At 36.9% G+C, this 18,163-nt stretch overlaps 2 protein-coding genes and 1 long non-coding RNA gene across 4 annotated transcripts; 1 reads left to right on the plus strand and 2 right to left on the minus strand.

Moving 5' to 3' along the window:
* Positions 1-816: 816 nt before the first annotated feature.
* On the minus strand, positions 817-3,414 carry LOC111403790. Its single transcript, XR_002704537.1, has 4 exons — positions 3,054-3,414; positions 2,166-2,303; positions 2,022-2,078; positions 817-1,380 (listed from the first exon to the last, which is right to left on the minus strand). It is a non-coding gene; the product is annotated as an uncharacterized LOC111403790 (long non-coding RNA).
* On the plus strand, positions 1,253-6,992 carry LOC111403788 (cellulose synthase A catalytic subunit 7 [UDP-forming]). Of its 2 annotated transcripts, none has more exons than XM_023032411.1 (13): positions 1,253-1,370; positions 1,568-1,763; positions 1,884-2,080; positions 2,210-2,306; positions 2,480-2,600; positions 2,987-3,253; positions 3,692-4,037; positions 4,115-4,378; positions 4,532-4,744; positions 4,916-5,111; positions 5,222-5,418; positions 5,588-5,941; positions 6,023-6,604. In XM_023032411.1, the coding sequence occupies exons 1-13, from the start codon at positions 1,296-1,298 to the stop codon at positions 6,602-6,604; spliced, it is 3,105 nt and encodes a 1,034-aa protein (XP_022888179.1). In that variant the 5' UTR covers positions 1,253-1,295. The 2 variants fall into 2 exon arrangements, with proteins under 2 accessions (XP_022888179.1, XP_022888177.1); XM_023032409.1 differs by having other exon boundaries at positions 1,296-1,370; positions 4,916-5,126; positions 6,023-6,992.
* Positions 6,993-7,452: 460 nt separating this feature from the next.
* LOC111403789 (pentatricopeptide repeat-containing protein At4g30700-like) lies at positions 7,453-10,102 on the minus strand. Its single transcript, XM_023032412.1, has one exon. It carries the CDS (start codon positions 10,024-10,026, stop codon positions 7,666-7,668), a length of 2,361 nt encoding a protein of 786 aa, XP_022888180.1. The 5' UTR covers positions 10,027-10,102; the 3' UTR covers positions 7,453-7,665.
* Between the last annotated feature and the right edge of the window lie 8,061 nt (positions 10,103-18,163).

Here is an 18,163-nt window from a genome sequence, read left to right on the forward strand (position 1 = left end):
TACATAAATAGTTTAATATGATTTTCCGTATATAAAAAAAAAATGGAACTTTCAATAAATGAACTTACTTGAGTAGAAATGGAGCAATTAAATTAAAGTATTTTTCAGATTTTTTTGATGTTGAAATCTTCAAATAGTCTATAAATTTTAGTACCCTAGATTTGATTTGTTTCTTGTTTGTAAGACTTGATTCATGACTTTCCACCACGACCACATATTGTCATATTCTTGGGGCAGAAAAAATTGAATTGTATACAACAGAAGATTTACTTTTGATAACTCAGTTATCTAAAGCTTCGTGCTGATCACATATCATAAATAAATGAGAGAAAAAGGGGAAAAAGTACAAAAATCTATAGACTTATTTGTATTTTAATGAGACTCAGTGTCCATGTATATAGATTACAATAAGGCCAAATGAATCCAATAGTCATTCACAAATACGTCTTTATTTATAACATTTTATAAATCACTTATTTACATAAAAATGTACTCATAAGTAGATATTTTACTTAAACATACAAAGTGTAACATGGATGATATTTCTATTGATAATTAGTGAGATCCACGAGGGGCCTAAGCAGTGTATAAGGAGCAACTTTCCTTTCAAGAAAATGTAGTCCCAACTCACTAACCTAACTTTCTAGGGACGATACATTTGAAATTTCTTGCTATTCAAGCATTATTTGATATTTTTATTCCAGTGTTTGCTTGTTGCAGAATCAAATGAATTGCTAATTATAATTTGTCCATAAGCAACATCTAAGTGAAAATTTTGACCAGATGTCGTGCAACCGTGACATGTATACAGTCAAATTTAAAAGAACTTTTATGTATGACTGATTTCAAATTCCGTTGGATACATATGACTAATACTCAGAAGAAGACCATATACCCAAAATTAAGACAATTTACTTGAATTTCTTACCAGTAATCATTTCTAATAAAGTGACATAATCTCAAGATAATCATTTATGTTTAATTATTAATTTATTAAAAGGGCACTTCAAAAATAATGAATAGAAGACAATATTAATTCCTAAAAAAATAAATGGTAAAGTTGGTCTTTGAAAAAAAGGCCACAGAAGAGGATGCTTAAAGGTGGTTGGAACAGAAGAAGCTTAACTTGAAGGCAATGGAGACTCTGCAACCAACATCTGCCTATATTAGGTGGTCAAGAAAATGATAGTAATTCTACCCTTTTTAACATTCCTTAAAAAGAATCCCTTACCACACCATTGCTTGACCAGCCTCTTTTCTCACTATACACAGTACACACACTACCTTCTCCATCAATGGAAGCCAGCGCTGGACTTGTAGCTGGTTCTCACAACAGGAACGAGCTCGTCGTCATCCATGGCCATGAAGAGGTAACCATGCCTATGTTAATAAGCAAGTTGAGACAATTCATTATACATGTTATGTTTGTAGATATGCATCTTATACTAACCATATGCATGTTTGGTACATTGGAACATAATGGAATATGATTAAGAAAGTCCTATACAATTCAATAAATGAAACATGTAAAGCTTAGTTTATTAATGCATACCAACTGTTTTTTCAGCCCAAGTCTTTGAAAAATCTGAGTGGCCAAGTTTGTGAAATATGTGGCGATGAGGTTGGCCTAACGGTCGACGGGGAACTATTCGTGGCATGCAACGAGTGTGGTTTCCCGGTGTGCCGGCCATGCTATGAGTATGAGAGGAGAGAAGGAACCCAACTTTGCCCCCAATGTAAAACCAGATACAAGCGTCTTAAAGGTATATATTGTAAATTGATATGCTCGAGTACAGGATTTTACTAATGTTATTTACTACTATCTCACTTGTATATGTTGGATTTACATTCTAATTGTATCTTATTATATTTTGTGACTTAAGGGAGTCCAAGGGTCGAGGGAGATGACGATGAAGAAGATATTGATGACATTGAACACGAATTCAACATTGATGAGAAAAACACAAACACAAATATTGCTGAAGCCATGCTTCACGGGAAGATGAGTTATGGGAGAGGACCTGAAGATGATGATAATGCCCAGTACCCGCCTGTTATAGCTGGGGTCCGCTCTCATCCTGTAAGATAAAAAAAAACCGCTTTCTGTCATAATTATCTCCTTGTATATATAGGTGGTTCTCAATTTTAAGTCAGCATTGACTGACCAAGGTGAAATTCATTTCTTGTGAACTTTGTTCCATGGATGCAGGTCAGCGGTGAAATCCCGATGTCCAATCATGCTTATGGAGAGCAGATGGGATCCTCTCTGCATAAACGGGTGCATCCCTATCCAGTATCCGAGCCTGGTAAAAAGTCACATAAATCTAACTAAATTTATATGCTCCTGGTAAAAAGTCACGTAAATCTAACTAAATTTATATGCTCAATCGGATGCTCTTTTGTGTGAGAATGTATATGTATTTGGTGCATGGATATTTCTGTTGATGTTCTATAGTACATTGCATGATATTGAGAACAGGGAGTGCAACATGGGATGATAAGAAGGAGATGGGATGGAAAGAAAGGATGGATGATTGGAAAATGCAGCAAGGAAATTTGGGGCCCGAACCAGATGACTTAGCTGACCAAGACATGGCCATGTAAGTAATCAAAGGAACAAAAAAGGGCCATGTAGGTTGATTTTCCATTTCAATATTAGAGGAGCGGGGAAAAAAATAAAAATATATAAAAAATGAAGCTTCTAGGCAATCACAGAGAAAATTTAATAAAATTAATGAAATGATATAGTACTTCTGTCTAAGACAATGACTCAACTTCAACACCTTTCATAGAGAACATGTCGATACAAAGCTTTCCAAATTATTGACTATTTTACAAATAAAATTTTCTTATGTTTCGTTTCTGTACAGTTCAATGAATTTGATTATCAAAAAATAAAATAAAAATAAAGGACTTTCTAAATATAGTTGGCTTCCATCAATTCTAGACGCAACTGAGTAGACATTTGATGTATGTGAAAATGCAGTGTAGATGAAGCAAGGCAGCCACTTTCAAGGAAAGTACCAATTGCATCTAGCAAAATCAATCCTTACCGTATGGTAATTGTGGCTAGGCTGGTGATTCTGGCTTTCTTCCTACGTTATAGACTATTGAACCCCGTGCACGACGCCTTTGGGCTCTGGTTGACTTCTGTTATATGTGAGATCTGGTTCGCCTTCTCATGGATCCTTGATCAGTTCCCCAAATGGTTTCCCATCGATCGTGAGACCTACCTTGATCGTCTTTCTCTGAGGTATGAACTCATCTAGGGCAACAGAATATCTTGAATCTTATCACCTCAGTTATAAAATAAAAATAAAAATCTTTCCAATTTTTCTATTCAAGAAAAATAGGAAAGAAATAATAAATGGAAAGATTATTTACACTACTATATACACTATCAGTAAAAAGAACATGATACAAGTAAAGCTAATATTTCAACCCCCAATATATAAACCTGCCTTATGTTAATTATAGTACACGAATTATTAATTAATCAGGTGAAGTTCAAAAGTCATCAGCAGAAGTAACCAACAGAGTAATTCCTAGTTTTGCAAGAGCAAAATAAAAAAGCATAATTGACTTCACATCCCAGTGGAGTATTTATTATGTATAGGAATACACTAGAATACTGCATCATATTTATCAGTGTTCCTGCAAGTACATATAATTTAACAAAATTTTGATGCAGGTATGAGAGAGAAGCTGAACCCAATATGCTATCTCCAGTAGACATATTTGTCAGCACGGTAGATCCCATGAAGGAACCACCTCTTGTTACAGCAAACACCGTTCTCTCAATATTGGCAATGGATTACCCTGTCGATAAAATATCATGCTATATATCTGATGACGGCGCTTCAATGTGCACCTTCGAAGCGCTATCAGAAACAGCTGAATTTGCTCGGAAATGGGTTCCTTTCTGCAAAAAATTTTCTATAGAGCCTCGTGCCCCAGAGATGTACTTCTGTGAGAAGGTTGATTATCTGAAGGATAAAGTGCAGCCAACATTTGTAAAGGAGAGAAGAGCTATGAAGGTATAATATCAACTCTTATGATTTCAATATAAGAATCACAAAGTTGGATGTAATATGCTTCTTCAAATGTGTGACAGAGAGAATATGAAGAGTTCAAGGTAAGAATTAATGCACTGGTTGCAAAAGCCCAAAAAGTTCCACTCGGAGGATGGATCATGCAAGATGGGACCCCATGGCCTGGAAACAACACCAAGGATCACCCAGGTATGATTCAAGTCTTTCTAGGCCATAGTGGGGGACATGATGTAGAAGGAAATGAACTTCCTCGCCTAGTTTATGTATCTCGTGAGAAGAGACCTGGTTTCCAGCATCACAAGAAAGCCGGTGCAATGAATGCCCTGGTAAAGATCAAAAATCTTTCATTGGCTGTCTGATTAATCACGAGCTGAAATAAATTTTTTGCTCCCATTTCATCTGTTTCCTAAAATGCATTGGTAACAGAGGTCAGGTTCCTGAAAGAAAAATCATATTACTTTTTTCACCAAATTCTGCAGGTTCGTGTTTCTGGTGTTCTTACCAATGCTCCATTTATGCTGAACTTGGATTGTGACCATTACCTAAACAATAGCAAGGCTGTGAGAGAAGCAATGTGTTTTTTGATGGATCCTCAAGTCGGAAAGAAGGTTTGCTATGTTCAGTTCCCACAGAGATTTGATGGAATAGACAGGCATGATAGATATGCCAACAGAAACACGGTCTTCTTTGATGTAAGTTCCTGCAAAAGAAGCTACAAAAGATGTTATGGATTTCCAACTATAATAGAGAGGCTATGAAAGGAAGGAAGTGCATAGCCTGGTGCTTATATTAAAATATATTAATATTCTTTTCTATTGTATTTATAATTATTCACCAATCTTCTTATTTCTTCTCTTGCATAGATCAACATGAAAGGCTTAGATGGAATTCAAGGTCCGGTCTATGTTGGTACAGGATGCGTCTTCAGAAGACAAGCTTTATATGGCTATGAACCTCCAAAGGGTCCTAAGCGTCCAAAGATGGTAAGCTGTGATTGCTGCCCATGTTTTCGACGCCGCAAAAAGCTTCCTAAGTACTCTAAGGATGATATCAATGGAGGTGCAAACACTACAGGTTCCAGTCATTGTCTTTCCAATAGTCAATAGATATGCTAACTGATTTTCTGCCAGGTATACTGAAACTCATACATTTCTCATTTTCTGGCTCAGGATTTGATGACGATAAAGAGCTCTTAATGTCACAGATGAACTTTGAAAAGAAATTTGGACAGTCACCAATTTTTGTGACTTCAACATTAATGATTGAAGGTGGAGTTCCACCTTCCTCAAGCCCAGCGGCCCTTCTCAAAGAAGCCATTCATGTCATCAGTTGCGGCTATGAAGACAAGACAGAATGGGGTTCTGAGGTATGTTCAGCACCTCTGCTTACTCCGAGAAAGTGGGATAATATACACATAAATCCCTTTCTAAAGAATAATGTATGTCATGCATGACCTGCATTAGGTCTTATTGTCTATCATTATAATTATTAATTTCATAACTCATGTCTCCTTCTCACATCTCATAAACATGCAGTTGGGTTGGATTTATGGCTCTATCACAGAAGATATCCTAACAGGATTCAAGATGCATTGCCGTGGTTGGAGGTCCATTTACTGTATGCCCAAAAGGGCTGCCTTTAAGGGATCTGCACCAATTAATCTATCAGATCGTCTCAATCAGGTGCTGCGCTGGGCTCTTGGTTCTGTTGAAATCTTTTTTAGTCGTCACAGCCCTGTCTGGTATGGCTACAAAAATGGAAAACTCAAGTGGCTTGAGAGATTTGCATATGTTAATACAACTGTCTATCCATTCACCTCCCTACCTCTTCTTGCATACTGTACCCTTCCTGCCATCTGCTTGCTCACTGGAAAGTTCATAATGCCAGAGGTAAAAGAATCATCATTATTTCTGTCTAGTCTTATTTATTTTATTTTACTGAATTTAAGTCTTCATTTCTGCTTGATTCAGATAAGCACCTTTGCAAGTCTCTTTTTCATAGCTCTCTTTCTCTCCATTTTTACCACTGGCATCCTAGAGCTAAGGTGGAGTGGAGTTAGTATTGAGGAATGGTGGAGAAATGAACAATTTTGGGTTATTGGTGGTGTGTCTGCTCACCTGTTTGCCGTTATTCAAGGTCTTCTAAAGGTTTTGGCTGGAATAGACACAAACTTTACAGTCACATCTAAGGCAACAGATGATGAGGAATTCGGAGAGCTATATGCTTTCAAGTGGACAACCCTCCTAATCCCTCCAACGACTATTTTAATTATAAACCTGGTTGGTGTTGTGGCTGGAATCTCTGATGCCATAAATAATGGGTACAATTCATGGGGTCCCCTGTTTGGGAAGCTCTTCTTTGCTTTTTGGGTGATTGTACATCTCTATCCATTCCTAAAAGGTCTCATGGGTAAGCAGAACAGGACACCTACCATTGTCGTTATATGGTCAGTACTTCTGGCTTCTATCTTCTCCTTGTTATGGGTCCGGATTGACCCGTTCATATTAAAAACTAAGGGGCCTGATACCAAGCAATGTGGGGTCAATTGCTGATACATTTCTCATACTTCCTCTACATATATATAATGTACTTTCTGGTTATGAGGATCTGATGTTTGTCCAACAAAGTGGAAGTTGCAGTTGAATGAATAAATCAAGCAGACAAAGTTTTGTTTAGCATAAGAATGGTATTCAATTTGTACATGAATGTAACAGAAAATAATGCAATTGATGCTTTTTGCTAAATTGTTGGTTTGCACCATGATGATCAAGCCAATGCCTCATATTATGCAAACAAATATCTTGATTTTTATTTTATTTTTCCAAATAAACTATTGACAGTGCAGCTCATAGAGCAGAATAAACACTATTTTTGTTAGTCTAAAACCAAAAAGAAAAAAAAAATGTTGAGCATCATGGGAATTTTTCCGTGTAGGAAAAAGAAAAGAAAAGATGTACATGACGAAACAACAGCAATAAGAGAATCTATTAGGCTCTATTATGTTCTGAGACTGACCAAATAATGTGACTTGGTCAGAGGTTTTCTTATATCATTGTCTGAATCATTTATTTTCTTTTCTTTTATTCCATTATGAAATCAATAATGAACAAAAATGTATTAATTCTTACACAAAGCTGATCAAACCTTAGCAAAATAAAAGGTCAAAAGTAATCAACAGATACCATCTCTCTCTCAGAGCAGCTCCTCAAGCAACTCCATCTTCAATGAGAAGACGTGCTGTCATCAAAAGTAGATGTGAGCACTGGACAAATCTGTTCTGAAAAATAGCTGGTTGGTTAGCATTCTAACATCCAGGGTAGGCAAAAAGGTGCATTCTTTTCATAACAAAATACGAGGTAGAACAAGTACAGATGTCGTTTGTTATTCATTCCTTCAAGAATTTTTTTTGATCCAATCCATATGAATCAATAGAAAAGTCAAATCCCTTATGAGTTTCCATGATATGTTTGGGCTAGAAAATATGAATGATGTCTATATAAAAAGAATTTAGAATGGAGTTTCTTGATTGATGATAGCTTGTTATGCCAGGAAAACAAGGAAATAAAGAGAATCTCCCTTCTCCCGTGTGATAATCTTCATCAGTACACAAGTACTACCAGTAGTCTCCACAAGAACAAGCACCGTCTTCAAAATGATGAAACCTATTAGCATCCCTCACGACGATTATTCTCTCAGTGATTTTAGATACAAATTTGGTAAAATTATGGCAGTCAAGGCAAACCCTAAGGTTTTTAATAATTCTAATCTCTGCTCCCGGTTCAGATGTTATAAGACCAAAAACAATGGCCAACTTCTCACTATGAACTTTCACCATTAGCTCCTTCTCTTCTTCCTCTACATCATGCAATGCTGTGATGGTCTCCATCTGGTATCCAGCATCCCTCATTTTATCCATTAACTTTTCAAGCATTGCATAAATTGATTTTGATTCTGGGTGGGACCTGTCACTAGACATAAAGACATGAGGCTGTCCCCTGACCTCAATCAAAGTGCAACCAGGGGTCTTTGCCAGATTTCTTTTCTTAACAACTTCACGCACTAAAGCAGCCCGAGAGTAATTATGCTCGGTTGAGTATATGTTTGACAGTAAAACAAAGTATCCTACATTTTCGGGATCCAGTTCAAACAACTTATCAGCTGCCAAATGAGTTATGTTAGTATCCTTGTGAATCATGCAAGCGCCCAGCAGTGCACCCCATTCTGCAGGACCTGGCTCAATTGGCATACCATTTATAAATTCTAGGGCATCTTGCAATTTTCCAGCTCGGCCAAGGATGTCCACCATGCATGCATAGTGCTCGGGACTGGGCTTGAAGCAGTGCTCGTGGACCATTGAATGGAAAATTTTCTCTCCTTCTGTTACCAAGCCAGCATGACTGCAAGCATACAAAATGGAAAGGAAAGTAACCCCTGTCGGGGGAACTGCAGAACATAACATCTCCTCAAAAAGAAGTAGTGCTTCGTGTCCATGTCCATGAAGGCCATACCCAGATATCATTGCATTCCAAGTCACCACATTTTTATCCCTCGTCATGTCAAATAACCTTCGCGCCTCCTTAATGCTCCCACACTTTGCATACATGTCAATCAAAGCAGTGGCCACATAGATGTTAGACTCAAAACTCTCCCTCTTAATCAAGTCATGGACCCATTTTCCCAAACTTAAAGCACCAAGTTGAGAACATGCAGATAGTATACTGGTAATTGTGACAGGATTTGGATTAATATCAAGATTCTGCATTTCACGAAAAAGTGATATTGCCATTTCTGTCTGGCCATTTTGGGCATAGCCTGATATCATGGAGTTCCAAGATGCCAAACTTTTATCTGCCGACTCATCAAAAAGCTTCCTGGCAGATTCTATCTCATTCAGCCGACAATAAACTGTAGTCAATGCAGTAGAAACAGAAGAAATAAAAATAAAACCATACTTTACACAAAAACCATGAATTAAACTCGTAAGTTTCAAATGACCAAACGGATGGAACACTGGGATTAAACCAACCATAGTACTTGAATTAACTTTTTCCACTGAAAAAAGCAATTCTTTGAATAACTGAACTGATGACTCGGTTTTATTATTAAACGAATAACCAGAAATCATTGCGTTGTATGCAATCAAATCCGGCTTCCCAATTAACTCAAACAATACCCGAGCAGTCAAAATGTCCCCACATTTCGAATACAAAGAAATCAAACCAGTAAGCACATGCTCGTGAAAATGGCAACCAACCTTAATAGCCAAAGACTGAAGCATCATCCCAAAACTCATTTCCTGCAACTCAGCTATACCTGAAAGAACCACAGCTAACGTAGTTGAGTCAATCCGCATTGTCCTCTTAACCATATCAATGAAAACCCGGATGGCCTCATCATAGCAACAATTTTTCACCAACCCAGATATCACAGTGTTCCAAAGAACCGTATCTGGATCGGATACCCCACCAAACACCTTATATGCATATCCAATCCGTGACGAATTCATATACATATCTACCAAAGCCGAGCCCACAAACAAATCCGTGCCAAGGCCAGATATTATTGCCTGCCCATGAAGCAAAACGCCAAATTTCTCAGACCCGGAGAACGAAGTCGCAGAAAATGCCAAAATAATAAAAGAGTAGGTAAAATTATCAGGAACTAAGGTGGTTTGTTGACGTAGATTTTTGTACACAAGGAGAGAATCAAAGGGGTAGGCTTTAAGGCCTTTAATAAGGACATTGTAGAGGAAGAGGTCAGGTGATTTCGAGTGCGTAAAGAGGAGCTTAGCTTGGGCTGTGGCTTTGAGGTCCAGGAGTTTCTGTACCAGTTTTGTTATTGTAATGTTGTCATTGAAAAGATTGTTGTGGATTATTTGGGCGTGGGTTTGGTTGAGATGCAAGAGTGTTTTGGCCCTGTTTATTAGGCTGAGGAAGAAGTTCCTGTCCCTTGATACGGTGGCTCTGCAAATCATTGGGAAACTGAAAACTAATACCTGAACTGAAAACCTAGGATTTTTCTATTTTTAACACCATGGTATACGAATAATGCTTCGACTACAAGGCTTGTTCACAGGTCTTCTACAAGGATTCAAAATTGGTGACTTGTATTGCTGTCTTTTCTTCTGTCGCTTAGGATCCGTTTGATTGCAAAAATGAAATTGAATGAATTGAAAATAAATTTCAAGGAATTGAATTGTCTAGAAATTATTTTCTTGAGAATTGTAAATTATTGTGTTTGATTGGAATAATTTTTCAGGTGAAAAATGTTGAAATGAAAGTATTTTTGATCTACGTTTGACTTTATTTTACATGAAAATTGTCAATTAAAGGGATAGATTTTACTAGTATTATAGATGAAATTTGTTTTCATTGCCAACACACACCAAAAAAAAAATTAAGAAAATCATCTATATTTTGGTGTTCGTTTGATTTTGTTTTACATGAAAATTGTCAATTAAAGGAAAATATTTATTTACAATAATTCTTAGAATTTGTTTCTATTGCAAAAAAATAAAATAAATAAACGAAAAAAAATTGCTGCAGTAATCCGGGAAAATGAATTTTCACTCCTCATAAAGAAGGAAAATGTCTATGTGGCATCAAAAGGTGGAAAATGAATTCCATGAAAATTTTTGCCAATCAAACACCAAAAAAATGAAAAGATGGAATTGCAATTCCATTTTCCATGAAATTGGTGTGCAATCAAACATTACATTTAATTAAAAAAAAAAAAAGGAACGAAACAGGAGAACAAAATGAGGGAGAATTAGAAGATCGCGCCTCATTTCCCCCCAATTCTAGCTCTCCCACAAGGCTCCCTTCCGGTCGACGCTCACCCACATCCTCGCCGGCGTCACCACACCTCCGATCGCAATATGAACACCGGAGCGCACTCAATTTCCCCCGATTTTAGCTCTCCAAAACCCCTCTCACACTGTCGACGCCACACCCACCATCTTCCTCGGCGGCCTTCCACATCCGGTAAGAATATAAACTCCGATGACCATTACACTACTCACTACGCTCGAGAAATGTGATTGATTTCAGCTTAACTGCGGTCTTCATTACGCTATGGTTCGGGCATTATTCCGCGACATCTAGCCGGCGTTTTCATTACAAGAGTCGGAGATTAGAAGCACACCATTTTATGTAAGCTATTGGAATTTCTGTATGTTTTCCAATATTGTTGTATTTTTGGGCTAGCATTTGTTCTGTATGTCCGAGATTCTCGACTGTACTCTTGAATTTCCATTAGGGATTCTCGACATTATATTGTGTGTTCTATGCTTGAGCTGATTTGTAATTAACCGTTAATTATATAGGTTTTATACTTTTAAACCATATTTAGAATTATGACTAAATTCTATTATGGATGCCATTTAAACCCTATTAAATAAATATTCATGCATATAATAGTATTCCAGTAAATTAGGTTGTTAAATGTGTCACTAATTGATGGATGGTTGCGATCTAAAGAGTTCATGTATCATCTCTAGTAAATGAATTGGTGTTTTGTTTGATTTTGACGTGCAACGAATTGATTGTTGGCAACGACTTGATTTAAGTGGTATAATGGTAGTTTTTACGATAGTTGTATCATCTTGCTAGTCTTTACTAGATATGATTTTTGACGCGCAACTTTATAGTTCTTGGCAACTTATTCATAAATATTTTACAAGATTGTTCTTTTGATTGGGCAGAAATGATGAGCAATGGAGAAGTTTTTTTTTTTTTTGCAATTGATTTATTTCACATCCTGCATCTATTTTGAACAATTTGGGGTTCACTTATACAATGGTTTGTACAACTAATTTATATGCTTGTTTTCCATCTAAGGATATGAAAGGAAGAAATGCTGAAATTTGTCATAACTGTAGAAGTAATGGACATTTTTTCAATGAATGCCCCAGAAAACGTCGTTGCCCAAGGTGTGCATATGGATTTTAGAAATGTTTTGAGGTTGAAAAGCAAACGCATGAACGGGGATTATACAACACATGCGGTAAGAAATGTGGATTTTTCGAATAGGTCGAACAAGGAGAGTCAAGCGGAGAATCGAGTACCATTAATGAAACGCTCAAGGTTGCGGCAAATGAGGAAGTCGAAGATTTGCCAAGAATGTTCAAAATTCTTGCTCGAATATCCTACGAACGAGATGTAGAGATTAACTTGAATATTACTTTCCGCAAGGAAAATGGAAGTTCAGATGGAAACGGGAAAACAAAGGAGGCCATTTGATTAGTTTTATTGTGTTGAACGTGTTAATCGAATTACGTTTGTACTAGAACTTATGAAAGACGTAACTACGTAAGTTCTATCTTAGTATGTGTGTAATGCAATTTAGTTTTATGTGTATTCGTTACCTGTTGCCAAAATATATTCTCATCACCTGTGTTACTTGCTATCTTACTAAAGAATGCCATTCTGAGAAGCATCCCGACAAACATTGCGAAGCTACTGCTTTGGTTTTTCAAAATCTGCACTTGCTTTACATAAGGAACGGGAACTATGAACTAATGTTCTCTATTATAACCTTTATTTTTATTCATAAATGATGAGTAAATAACACAATATAAGTGCATGGTCATTAACTTCATCTAAATTTATCAAAAAATGGGTTGGCATTATACACGTGTTTGTTTCCGTCTCACATTCATAATGCAATAGTTACATCACATGATAGTTTTTTTCGCTTTTTCCCTCGACTGCAGAACAAAAAAAAAATACTAATACAATATCACTAAACAAATACTAATACAATATCACTAAACTATAAATTAGTCAGAACAGAATAATACTAATACAATATCACTAAACAAAAAAATAGTAAGGGGCAAAAAGTCTTGATCAAGAAAGGAATGGTTTAACAGATGGCACGATTGTTTACTACATGTATGCTAATTTTAAAATATGGAAGGCTTCTAGTCACACTCCAAAATCTCTGTTAGATCACCTTGTTTCAACATCCACCACCTAAAGCAAAACTTATCTAGGAGTACACCAAGAAGTATGAATATGCTATCACCGATATGCTTGCAGGATACTGGGCTAAAACTGGAGCCTGAAACATATGTAAGAAGGGAAGGTAAAGCTCTACTAACAACACAAATCAGCTATATCCCATAAATATATATAGATAATGAAAAATGAAGTGGCACACCTATCTCTTCATGAAGAAAATTAGAGTTATGAATCATTTGTCTGAAGTAAATCCAATTATCCAAATACACTACTAGAAATACAGCCAAATCATGGTAATCTAGAAATGCAAATTTTAAATTGGGTTTACAGAATCAAAGATCATTGGAAACATGATATTATAGGGAACTGAAAAAAAAGTTATGAAAATGTAAAAGCATAGACATGGAGGGATATTCTGATGTATGTGAAACTTTATTAAATTAGAGCTACTGCAATGTTTATGAAATTGTTTAATCACACTTCAAAGAAGACTAAGCCAACGTTTATAAAATTGTTCAACTCAACTAACAATTCATTACTTGAATAGATAGACAAGCTGCCATGCACATGCAGTTCCCAAATAAGCATAAAACGCCAAGATGCCAATTATCAATCCCTAATTCCAGAAAACTAGACAATAACCATCCAATGGGCTTAGGCTGACCCTTGGCACTTATTTCACTTTGCCCTGCAAATTCTAATTCCTTGTTTCCAAAAACGGTAGGACCAGGAAACATAGCCATTAGAATGGCACCACAAATACACAAAAGAGTACCTCCTAACTTAGCTTGCCCTTTGGTTCTTCGCAAATTCACTATTTTCTGTACTGCATAAAAGAAGAAATATATGTGACATCGAACACTGATAATATAAGTGGATTACGGATATATATACAAAAACCAGTTTTGTCAAAATGAATTATGAGTAATAAAACGTCAAACGATAAAGATGTCATTTGCCTCTGTCCAAGGAACTTCACTTACAGTATTAGAACGAAGGTTGATGTCAAAAATAAAAATGAAGATAAAATGACTGCAACAACAGAAATCAAGTAAAGTTAACCAAAGACGAAAAATAGTACACAAACACAAAGAAACTGGAAAATATAAATTATTAATGTCCTGGACAAATAAATATCGACACAAAGAACCTGAAACCTTCATTGAAGACCATGATGACAAAAAAATCAAGTTCCATGTTAATACTGAACTTCATCCCACCATCTTATGACTCGGGTCATCTACATACGGTAAATTTAGATAGTAACATGGAAATGAATAACCTATCGTAATGTGGACAATATTGACATAAGTAACTGAACACAATATAAATGTGTTTAATGCAATGAGGATTACAATTCAAGTACTCACCTTGAGCATTGAATTCAACTTGCATTAACAATGGCGGGATCAAATTCGATGATGGCATGTTTTGTGTAAATACTCGACTTTGGGTGTCGTTCTGCATCACACAACGTCAATCAAAGTGCAACCTAATTATTATAAGAAACAAAATGCATTAACCAATAAGAGTTCTGAATATGAGAAAGGTGTCTGCGTGGAATATTGTTCTCCAGATGCCATGACATCCGGTAGTGCCTATTCTGTATTACTTTGTCTAGCTCCGGTCTCCTTTTGCATGACGTCGAAGTTGTCTACATGTAAATCAAAACCACATGAGAAACTGGATTTCTATTGTACTACAAATGAGATGCTAACAAACTACAGTACCCTTGCTTTCTTTGATGTGGACTTCAATGGACTTTTTCTTCGAAGTTTTCGTGGAGCGCCTTTCCGCTTTGTTGAATTTGGATCCCGTATGCTCTGTCTAACGGTACTTTGCGAGTCAGTACATTGCGAAGCTAAATGAAGAGTACGTTGCGAAATGATACTATTTCCAGTACACAACTTCGTCAGCATAAGCTCTGTCACTTGGGATTTTATCCAGTCCATTATTGTACATGTCTGGACTTCGTCATCTGCAGTGAGGTCGGCCACTTGTGAAAAAGCTTTACACATGTCGTCATATCTCAACTGTCCAAGAGTATTGGCCAAACCATCGTAATTCACTACAACCCTCATATGTGGTCTACTAACATCTCTTCTCCACCTCCGTAGTGTGTACTTATCTGGCAATCGTGTGACGTTGTTTCGGATCAATACCGTAATTGCGTGTTTGTAACTAATCCCCCTGAACTCGAATAAGTGGCAACTGCAATTTATCTCACAACACTCTGTATGAAATAAGATGACATTTTTTTTCTTCCATTGCCCGTGATACATCACATACTCACGCACCTCATATGTTGTCTCCGAACACCCTTTAGAAGTAGAAATGAGGTTACAGTAAACCTTTCCTTTAAACTCATCTTGTACTTCTCCGAACTTCGAAATGGTATAAACTCACTGGAAATGCTTCTCAATTTCGTAATTCATTGCGCAAGGCACCATTGGTGAATATGACCTGAAATCAGCCTAGAACTCCTTCTCCACCTTACTCCCCAGAGCTCTTTCATACTGCTCTACAAATTGCTTCAATGAGATCTTCGAATGTACATACCCATCGAAGAATGCATTCATACTCTCACTTTGTTGAATTATTGACATTCCAGCCTAGAATGTGGTTCTTAAAAAGTAAGGAATCCAATGACCTCTATTATCATATAATCCTGACAATCAATCATTCTCATGTAAGTCATAAGCATCGATCATCTGTTGCCACCCTTCTTCGAATTTTTCAACAGTTTGTGAATCGTAAACCAAATTATGCAAATTTGAAAATATTCCACCCTTATCAACATGATACTCATACTTCTCCAGTAACTTCTTCAAAATGTGCCATAGACACCATCTATATCTCATGCATGGGAAAACGATCCCAATTGCATTCTGCATGGCCCGATCTTGATCAGTAATTATTGCATTCAGAGCTTGTCCATACATGCACTCAAGCCACGTCCTGAATAGCCAGACAAACGTATCCGTGTCCTCATTAGCTAACAAACCGCAACCAAACAATATTGACTGGGCATAATGATTCACTCCAACGAAAGGGGTAAACAGCATGTCGTACTTGTTAATTAGGTAAGTGGTATCAAATGTCACAACATCGGCAAACTCTTTGAACGCTTGCCTACACCTATTATCTGCCCAGAAGACATTCTTTAGTCGAGACTCTTCGTCTAAATCAATGCTGAAGTAAAATCCTGAGCACTTTGCTTTCATTTTTGAAAAAATAAGATTGTATTGCAGTTGCGTCTCTCTCTCCAAGTCTTAAACGCCTAACTTGTTCGATATAATTTTCGCAATCCTTCTCTATACACGTTATGTTCTCATATCCACCTACTTTCGCAACTGCGGAGTTATAACTTTTATGTAACAGAATTCCTGCGAAATCATTCACTTCAAGTTTACGTTTGACATTTGCACTCAACTCCCTATTGCATCGGTACAACCTAGATTTAGAAGGACTAGTCTCATGGTTGTGATCGAGGTGGATTATGTTAATTTTCCACCTTCCATGACAATCTAAAGAGGCTGAGATCCTTACTTTACAGTCAGTTTAACTTATCGGTTTAGGCTTTAAAGACCCACTTGCATTACTACTTCTTCTACCTTCATGACTACATATGAAAGTTACATATCTCAGAATGCCATCATCCCCTTTTTTTGAGTTTCATCTTCTGACGGGAAAACCTATATCATAAGCATATCTCTTATACGTCTCAAACATTTTTGTTTCGTTGTTGAACATCATACGCACCTCCGGTACAATCGGACCATTTTCTCCTAATCTTTCATCTTCAACCCTGTTCATATTATCCGCACCATTCTCATTATCGGACTCCACCAATTCATCATTCACGTCTTCCATAATCTTTCCACTGCAACAAAACAAGTGGTAGCGTTCATCAAAATATAAATCATTTACATTGCACCATGCACTATCTTAGCAAAGTCACATATTGTGGTGCTAAAATTACGAATTTGGGGAGTTCAACAAGGGGAAATACCACCATGCAGTAGCTTAAGAAAAGAAAATCACATATTGTGGTGTTATAATCACAAATTCGAGGAGTTCAACAAAGGGAAATACTCATGCAGTAACATTTTTCTTCGTATTTCAAATTGACAATGTCATGATTAATTCATTTGAATTGGAAATGAATTTGAATTAAACCTTCTTATTAGTTCTTCTAAAAAATGGCTGCGATAAAATGAAAACAAGTGACAGTTTCTTAACAATGACATTTGGTGCATTATATTTGGCGATCGACGACCGAGGTTATAAATTTAACTAATATTTAGAATAAATCATACCCCAACAATTCAGTCGTATTGATTCTAACTATCTTACAAACTAGTATCGACAAACATCTTAATTCAAGAATAAGAAAGAAGATGTAGCAATAAAAATAAGAAAGAAGATGACACGCAATATGATGTCGAGAGTTTCAGACATATAGAACAAATGCTAGCCCAAGAATACAGCAATATTGGAAAACATATAGAAATTCCAGTAGCTTACATATAATGGCGTGCTTCTAATCTCCGACTAGTGTAATGAAAACGCTAGCTAGAGGTCGCATAATAATGCCCGAACCACAGCGTAATGAAGACCGCAGTTAAGCCGAAATCAACCCCATTCCTCGAGCCTCCAACCGTAGTGAGTGGTGTAATGATCATCGGAGTTTATATTGTGATCGGAGGTAGGAGGCCACCGAGAAAGATGGTGGGTGTGGCGTCGACTGCATGAAAGGGGTTTTGGAGAGCTGAAATCGGGGAAAATTGAGTGTCCCAGCTTCAATGGTGCTCTCTAGTGTTCATATTTGACTGGAGGTGTGGCGATGTCGACAGGGATGTGGGTGAGCATCGACTGGAAGGGAGGCTTGTGGGAGAGCTGGAATTGGGGGAAATGAGGCGCGGTCTTCTAATTCTCCCTGCTTTTGTTCTCCTGTTTCATTCATTTTTTTATTAATTGAGAGAAGAAAAGACAGTAATACACGTCACCAATTTTGAATCCACGTAGAAGACCTGTGAACAAGCCCTGCACTCCCTCACAAGGATTATTGAAGTCATTTGTCAAGATTGACAGATATTCTTGTCAGATAAACAGTATAGACTGCAAAAACATAAAGCAAATTATTTT

Source organism: Olea europaea, chromosome 11 (genome assembly GCF_002742605.1).
Source record: "Olea europaea var. sylvestris chromosome 11, O_europaea_v1, whole genome shotgun sequence".
Taxonomy (NCBI): Eukaryota; Viridiplantae; Streptophyta; class Magnoliopsida; order Lamiales; family Oleaceae; genus Olea; species Olea europaea.